Here is an 8,678-nt window from a genome sequence, read left to right as displayed (position 1 = left end):
GGTGTTGACCTTCAAATTGTTAAAAAATCGATTAATATAAACAGTTTGAAAACGGAGTTCGATGAAAATATTAAAATAACAAATAGAAATGTGAAAACCTTTTGTGAAAATCTTTTTTCTACTACTGAAGAGTCTTTAACGGGTACTATGTGTAATGGTGTACTTTATAATCAAGCCGACTGCGTATCATCAAAAAGTACTTTAAATAAAAAATATTATAATAAATGTGTTTATAAAAAAATTATCTACACAACTATGTTCTATAAAAAAAGCATCAAATGGGATGATAGTTATATACAACTTAAAAGCGGTGAATTCGCTCGAATTCAAGAAATATTTTTTAGCGATAATAAAAATTTATTAACTGTTAAATTAATAGACGCTGAACAAATAAATATTAACGGTATAAACATGACTCATTTATGGAAAGTAAAAGTACAACGAACTAATGCCGTACCAATGTCTTTAGAGAACGTTCTTAGAAAAATCATTTATATTAAAGGTGAAAATGTTGATTTTATAACATTATAACCTAGTAATTATAACGTTAATTAATTATTTCAAAGTTTAAAATAACATTAATTAATTATTTAAATTGTATAGTAAAAATGTAACATAATTATAACTGTAGAATATAATGAAATGATTGTATTTATTTATTTACTTGCCGCAGACATTTTTTGTCTAGTTTATATTTATAATAAGTTACTTTTAATTGTATAGTTATGAACAAAGTGTGTATTATTATTAATAAAAATTATCTATTAATAAATTGAATATTTTAAATAACATTTTACTGTAATGATTTAAATAGGACCCTGAATAAAAACATTTATTAAAATTTAATTATTTGACATCTACAAATTTTTGCAATTTTTTTTTATTGAAAAAATTATTGAAAAAAATTTTTTTTTTAATTTTCATTCATAAAAAATTAGAAAAACTGTAAATGCAATGTAAAAAAAAATTTTTTTTGTTCTAATTTAATGAACCAAAAATAGACAAAAAAATTATAAACGTCGGCTAATTTTAGTATCATAAAATTTTTAAATATTTAAAATTATTTTGTAATATTTAAATACATAATTAATATATATTATTTATAAGAAAATTTACTTTTCAATAATAATAACATCTAACTGTATTATCAGTGTCGTTGAATAAAGTAGAAAATGTTAATTTAGTTGCCGGTATAGATGAACTTTTAGAAGTTGGTAAAATTTTTACTATAGTTATCGAACACTGACGGATCGAATTGAATCGTATTAAGACGGATTGAAAACCGAAGATTTCAGAAATTGGATTGAATCGTGTTAAAGCGGATAGGATGTTGAATCCGACTCAATCCGACCCCGTTTGCTGGGATAGTCTAATAGTAGTAATCGACAACGTCGCACGAGTTGCACATACTATTTTTTATTTCAAATGCGGCGATATATGTGGGCCCAAAATCGGGGTCCAGGGGCGAAGCCCCAGCGGGAGGTTGGGGGGGGGGCGGAGCCCCTCCAGTCCCAAAAACAAATGAAAAATTCAAAAAAAAAGAAACAAATATATATCAAATAATAAATCCAAAGTGATTAATATTAATTAACAAAAAATAAATTCACACATTGAAACAGTCAATACATAAAATTAAATAACATTAAATTTAGCTGTCACTTTATAATTTTTTAATTTTTTTAAAAATGTTAATTTCCACTTTCTATTTATTATTAAAATCATAAAATGTAAAATCTTAACGAAAATTTATCTTTCTTCTGATTGAACTTCAATGGTGAAATGGCAGTTTTAGAATACCATACATTGAGACTCTTCAAATTTTTTCACGCACTAACCTAAGTCTTGTTCATAAAATACTGTAGAACAGATAAATGAATGAGGAGTTTTATAATCGTCGAATTGAGAAGTTGAATTTTTCTTTCTTGCAACAGTATTTTCTTGCAAAGTAGATTAAAATTTTTTTTGATGGCGTAATGTATCAACTTTAACTTCATTTGATGCTGATGAACAAGGTTGGTCAAAGTTTGATGAAACATTATCTTTGGGTTTCGAAATTGAAACTGCTGTTTTAATTAATTTTTCATTTAATACTGGTAAAACATTTGAAATTTTTGTAAAATTTTTTTTCGTCGAAACATCCGAATCGGTTGATTTATTCAAAACGGTAATGTTTGTAATTACAGGAGATGGTTTAGTAGATGAAGGAGTGGATCCAACAGTATTTGTTTTTTTATTCAAAACAATTCCATCGGTGATCATAGAATGAGTACGTTTTTTATTGTTAACGGAATCGGCAATACAACCTTCAACTACTGTTGATAACTTCCAACCACCATATCTCTTCATCACTGTCATATCACCTCCAGCATCAGCTAACAATGTGGCAGATGTTCGACGGAAACTATGTCCTGAGTATTTCTTTGCATTTTCTAATTTTAAAAATTCAGCAATGGTTCTAGGCATTGAACCAAACTTGTTAATTCCTATGGGCTGACAAGTACAGCGACCATTTTGGTAATTTAAAAAAAATCTATCTGTTTTACAGGTTTGGGGCCTAGCATCCATATATTCTTTTGCGTAGTCGTAATATATACCATTAATGGTAAATGATCTTGGCTGATTATTTTTTGTTATCGGAACTTTAATAAATAAAATGTTATCAATTTTTTTGACATCTTCCAGTTTCATGTTCATGAATTCACTTCTTCTTAAAGCACCAGAAATTCCAAATATTAAACAAACCTGCAACAGTAAGAATAAAATAAACAAATGTTTAGACTATACAGACATTTTCATACTAAACATATCAATAAATATTTAATTACCTTTGCAGCGAGATATTTATTATCAGGGGCTTCATTTAGAAATTTTTCGATATTTTCTTTTGTAAAAACTTCAGATTTTTTAGCAACGTATTTACACATTTGTTTCTTCAAAAAAAACGTTACTTTTTTGTAATTACCAATATCAACATCATCAAATGCTTTGATAGTAGTTTTCAACATCGAATGAAAAGCCCATAAACTGGGAGGGGCATATTTTTGAGAAATATTATCAAAGTAGACTACAATTACATCTTCAGCAAAAGAATTTGATTTAACATTTTCTTTACGCCATGCTTTAAAAGCATTATAAGTTGCCACATACATTCGTCTAGATTTGGTTGGCATTGATTGTAAGGCTATATTCTTCGCCTTTTCTTTTATCTCGTCAGGAACAAAATCATTATGATCATCGTCTAAATCACTGTAATCACTGTCCATATTTATTACGGAATAAGATTGTTGTTAAATTAAATAATGTTCAGAAAATATTTCACACCAGAATAATGTTTACGACTGAGCGAAATCGTTAATAAAAAACATTTGAGAATCATTAATAGAGGTTTTAGCATACTTCAGACTGAATCATAACCGACAAAAAGATGTAATTTTAATCATTAATTATTTATTATTTTGTATTTTTTCGGGGCTTTGAATGTTTTTAAATATATTTTTCGTTTTTGCGGTGAAAGTCAAATTTTTAGAGCAGAAATGTATGAATTGATCGTAAATATGAGCCCGTAGCCTAAAAAATTCCTCTCTACTCGTTTCATAATTGTTTATTGAAGTCAACAGTTGAGCGAGTCCTAAATACGAATTTAGGACACGCAGTGCTATAAAAATTTTAAGAATTTTGTTTTCCGAGTGTTTAATTTATGTGATCGTAAACTCAAAACAAGAGCGCTATGCTTAACAGAGGTCTTGACTTTGTTTTGTTTAATGCAGAAAACAAAGCATCACGCTGTAGAAAAAATACAGAAATCGTTCCAGTCTTACAAATGCTCTTCATGTCTACAAGTCTCGAATCATTTTATTCTGTTTCTTAATATTAAAAAAATAATTGATTGATAACCTTAACTTTAAATGAGGTGTTAGTGGTGTTTTTTTATAATTCGGTCATAGTTCTAATTTTATTTTTTAATGGAATATGAGTGGCTACCGAAAAAAACTTAGTAGTGCAGAATATCGTAAAAGAAAAGCAGAAGAAGCTACAAAAATAGACAGTTTACTAAAAAAAATTCCAAAAATATCTAATTTTATTACAAGCTCAACTAATTCTTATAATAATGACCAACAACCGTCATGTTCATCTGTCGTAAGTATTTTGTTATAATTGTGAATAACTTCTTTTTCGATATAAAGTTTTAATCTCAATAAAGAGTGGATAAATATTGTGTCTAAAATTATTTTTTTTATAGCTGGAATTGGAAGAAACTTCAGCACAAGATAACGAAGAAGTACTGTCTAACACTTCTCCATCACAAGATACGAACAGGACGCCATCAAATTTCTCTTCATCACAACATACAGAAGAACTCCAGACAACAACTGATATTTTACGATTTAATAGTGATCGCTTTTTATGGAATTTGAAAGAAGAAACACGGGATTTTATAACTATGAACGATACGCCACGAAATGATAATACGGATTTTAAAAATTCTAAAAATGTTTATAATGATAAAACAAGGTATTGTTCCAAAAGTTTGTTTCAACGTACATTGAAAAATGGAGAGATTCAACGCCGTGAGTGGTTAATTTATTTAGAAACTAAGGGTTCTGTATTTTGTGTTCCATGCTTACTATTTGGTAGAAGTGTCGAAACGAATGCTTTTACTGGTGAAGGATTTCGTGATTGGAAAAAATCAAAAGCACGCCTTGAAGGTCATGAAAATTCTGATTTTCACAAGACTAACGTTAGTTATTTCAAAGCTCGAGCAGTAATTCAGGGGCGTGTTGATCAACGTCTAATAAAACAGCTGGATGAGGAAATTACATACTGGAAAAAAATCTTATACCGAGTAATTGCAATTATTAAATCACTAGCAATAAGAGGATTGCCATTTCGAGGAAATTCAGAACGAATCGGAGATCCCCATAATGGAAATTTTTTAGGAACATCTAAAATTGTATGCGCACCCTGGTAGCGGAAATACATCGTACTTATCTAAAACAATCTATGAAGAAATTACATTATTGATGCAGAATGAAGTATTACAACAAATTTCTAGTGAGGTGCAATCTGCTAAGTATTTTGGTATAATTGTTGATTCTACGCCTGATATTTCACATGTCGATCAGCTTACTATAATTAGATATGTACGTGATAACGGTCAAATTATTGAAAGGTTTCTAGAATTTATACCAAATATCGGCCATAAAGCTAAAGATATTGAGAATGCTTTGTTGAAATCTCTAGAAAATAATGGTTTGGACATAATGAACTATCGTGGTCAATCTTATGATAATGTAAGTAATATGTCAGGTATTTATTCAGGCCTTCAGACAGGAATCAAAACAATTAATCCTCTAGCAGATTACGTTCCTTGTGCTGCTCATTCTTTAAATTTAGTAGGATCATGTGCGGTTGAATCCGTCACAGAAGCAGTAGATTTTTTTTCTACTTTGCAAGAACTATATAATTTCTTCACTATATCCACCCATCGTTGGGAAATCTTGGTGCAGCGTACAAATTTAAGAATTAAGAGTCTTTCTCAAACTCGTTGGTCTGCTCGACATGATGCCTGCTACGCGTTAGAAAAAGAATGGTCTGCAATAATTGATGCACTGGAATTTATTGCTGAAAGCGAAGATGAGAAACCGACTACATGGTCTGAAGCTACGGGATTGCAACGAAAGTTGCAGCATTTAGAAACAGCAATTCTAGTTATCGTTTGGAATTTATTTATTTATTTATTTACCAAATTTTTAGACCCTGAAGCCTTAGCTCCCTAAGGGCCTTACATAGAAATGAATACATAGTAATAATAAAATTAGTTAAACAGTAATGGATATAAAATAATAAGACAGTAAAAATAAGTAATAAGAAAAGTAACGTTGTCTCTAAACAAAGTCTATCCAAATTACTATCTAATGAATTTAGTTCATAAAATAAAAGAAAAGAAAGAATATGAATTTGAATATTTTGTAATTTGAATATTTTAGTAATTACAGTTATTTATCTAGCAGTATGATGTGTAGCACTAAATGGAACAATGCATAGATTATATAAGTTACAACAGTCATTCGAACGCGCAAGTTAGTATTAGTTAACATATTTATATTCAAGACACTCATAATAACAATATTTTGTAAAAAATATAAGTAGAACTCAGGAAGGTTGACTTGAGCATCAACAACACTTGATTCAGAAACAGCGATAATGTCATAGTCCAAAACTCGAAAATGATCTCAAAGCTCATCAATACGTGGAACTAGTGCCTGCGTATTTAGATGGCAAATTTTTACATTAACTGATGAACTGCAAATAGTATCACACTGCTGAGAGACAACGACACCACGTTATTAGCTTAAGCCAGGAATTTTCGTCAAATCCATCGACGGTAATACTTTCAGTGGCTGAGAGCCATCTTGAAACCTAACACAAACTGCACCTGCCGCAATCCAAACATTTTTCTTGCTGATCGTCGTAAATTGTCTCACAATACTCTGGCGCAACTTGTACAGTGCAGATGGAAATCGTCTGTTAACATAAACCGGTAGTTTACCCACACCTTGTACTAACATATCAGCCGTAATGTTCCGACGCACTTTTTTCGCCTCAAAAAATTTGTTAACAATAAGCGAGGATTGACACTTAATAACAATGTCCCGCGAACGCGAAGAATCAGCTCCTGCAACAGCTATCTTTCTTTTCCCAAGACGCTCTACTGATGACACACAGTTGACGTCAATACCTTGAAGTCCCAGAGAATTACTCATATTTATCACAATGTCTTCCAGGTCCTCCGTAGGTATCTCAGGAACTCCTGAAACAACAAGCTGGTCAGACAATTGCTGCGTTTCCAGAAGCAGTTGTCGAACTTCAATGCTTTGAATTAGTTTCACACTGTTTAAATTATGATCAACTTCAGATGAGACAGCAGAAGCATTTTAAACCGCAGTGACACGTTCTTCTAAATTGACATAGTTCTCCTGTAAATTTTTGCAAATGTTATTCAACTCATCTAATTTCTTAACATCACCATGAACATCCATTTTAACATCTTTAATTAATCCCAGCTTTTCATTTATGTTTTGTAGTATTTTAGTAATAGACTCTGGTTGCGGTTGTGGAATAAAACAAATTGGACCCTAATCAGCAACAAAATCCGTAACATCAGCTATTGAGTCCAAAACAAATCTTACTTTCACACATGACAGATGAAAGCAATGTTTACAAACATCACTCGTTACTGCATGTTCGTCGGTAATCGATCGAATACAGATTGCACACATCTCTTTGTTCGACATATTTTAGATGGCAGTAAACACTATGTACCAAAATTAATAAAACAGCACACTGTACCCAATACTGAAAACACATGCTAAGCAAATTTAAGACACGGATTACTGAATGAAATAACCATTATCACTTTAGTAAAATAGCACAAATCAAAAACAAAAATTGCTTAATTAACTCAGCACAAAAGAAAAATTTATCAGTTGAACATAAACACCAAAAGTAATGAAAATATGAGGAGCGAAACAAAACGCGACTGCTTAAATTACGCACTCTAGGGGCCTCATCAAAATAATGGAATGTAATTTTAGATCGATTTAATGCTGCTAGTAAGAAGCTTCAAGAATCTCAAGCTGATTTATCATCCATTGTGCAGATCTATAGTTATCTGGCTCTATTTCTTCAGCACATGAAACAGAAAATTTTCTGAATATGAAGAAAAAGCCAAAACACTATCCAGCGTCCAAGATTATTATCGTTATGATACTCATCGCGAAAAAAAATAGAAAAATTCAGCCAGATGAGTCACGGGTAAATGAAAGAATACCTTCTTCTGGACAAGAAAATTTTCGCACAAATGTTAATTACCCTATTTTAGATACTCTGAGTGTGCAATTGGCTGGACGTAAAAGTGCGTATGAAAAGCTTTACGAAAAATTTAATTTCTTCGATAATTTATCTGAAATATATACAACCGAATTGAAAAATCTTGCCAATAAATTAGTCGACAAGTATCTTGACGATTTAGAAGAGACATTAGGCAACGAATGTATTCATTTACAATACCAACTTAAAGATTCTTCAGCAAATACGGAAGATATACGCTCTGCACAAAATATATGCAATGTATTACATTCACGTAGTCTTCGAGATGTTTACCCAAATGTTGATATTGCTTTACGTATTTTTTTGAGTATTCCGGCTACAAATTGTTCAGGAGAAAGATCTTTTTCTACTTTAAAAAGAGTAAAAACCTATTTACGTGCCAGTATGGGTCAAGATAGACTTAATTCTCTTGCATTATTGTCTATTGAAGCTCAACTAGTTCAAAAAATTGAGTATGATGATATAATTGATATTTTTGCGAGGACCAAAGCCAGGAAAAAGAAATTTTGAAATTGATTAATATTAAAAAAAAAAAAAAAAAAAAAAAAACATATTTATTTATTTGTCTAATATTTATTACTCATATGTCTGAAATATTTATTAGTTATAATTAAAAATTATATTCTAACGAAATAAAGTTATTTTAAATTTAAAATAAAAATATTGTATCAAAATTAATTAAATTTATTCTAACATTAAGGGCGGCACGATAAATAGGGCCTAGGGCGGCATCAAGCCTAAATCCGTCACTGCAAGCATACCATTTATTTATAGTTAATAAATCCGAT

General features: G+C 30.4%; 2 protein-coding genes across 2 annotated transcripts; both read left to right on the top strand.

Annotated features, from left to right (window-relative positions):
• Window positions 1-4,441: 4,441 nt before the first annotated feature.
• LOC123268035 (zinc finger MYM-type protein 1-like) lies at window positions 4,442-5,777 on the top strand. The gene is made up of 2 exons (XM_044732915.1): window positions 4,442-4,951; window positions 5,028-5,777. The coding sequence occupies exons 1-2, from the start codon at window positions 4,442-4,444 to the stop codon at window positions 5,775-5,777; spliced, it is 1,260 nt and encodes a 419-aa protein (XP_044588850.1).
• Window positions 5,778-7,716: 1,939 nt separating this feature from the next.
• Window positions 7,717-8,400, top strand: LOC123268034 (zinc finger MYM-type protein 1-like). The gene has a single exon (XM_044732914.1). It carries the CDS (start codon window positions 7,717-7,719, stop codon window positions 8,398-8,400), a length of 684 nt encoding a protein of 227 aa, XP_044588849.1.
• The last annotated feature ends 278 nt before the right edge of the window (window positions 8,401-8,678 follow it).

Source organism: Cotesia glomerata, linkage group LG6 (genome assembly GCF_020080835.1).
Source record: "Cotesia glomerata isolate CgM1 linkage group LG6, MPM_Cglom_v2.3, whole genome shotgun sequence".
NCBI classification, from domain to species: domain Eukaryota; kingdom Metazoa; phylum Arthropoda; class Insecta; order Hymenoptera; family Braconidae; genus Cotesia; species Cotesia glomerata.
The sequence above is the reverse complement of the archived record's forward strand: the minus strand, read 5'-3'. Positions and strand labels throughout refer to the sequence as shown.

Coding starts and splice junctions, on each gene's coding strand:
- LOC123268034 (XM_044732914.1), top strand. CDS start 7,717: ATGAAGAAAAAGCCAAAACACTATCCAGCGTCCAAGATTATTATCGTT.
- LOC123268035 (XM_044732915.1), top strand. CDS start 4,442: ATGAACGATACGCCACGAAATGATAATACGGATTTTAAAAATTCTAAA. Junction 4,952..5,027: donor TTTTAGGAACATCTAAAATT/GTATGCGCACCC, acceptor TTATTGATGCAG/AATGAAGTATTACAACAAAT.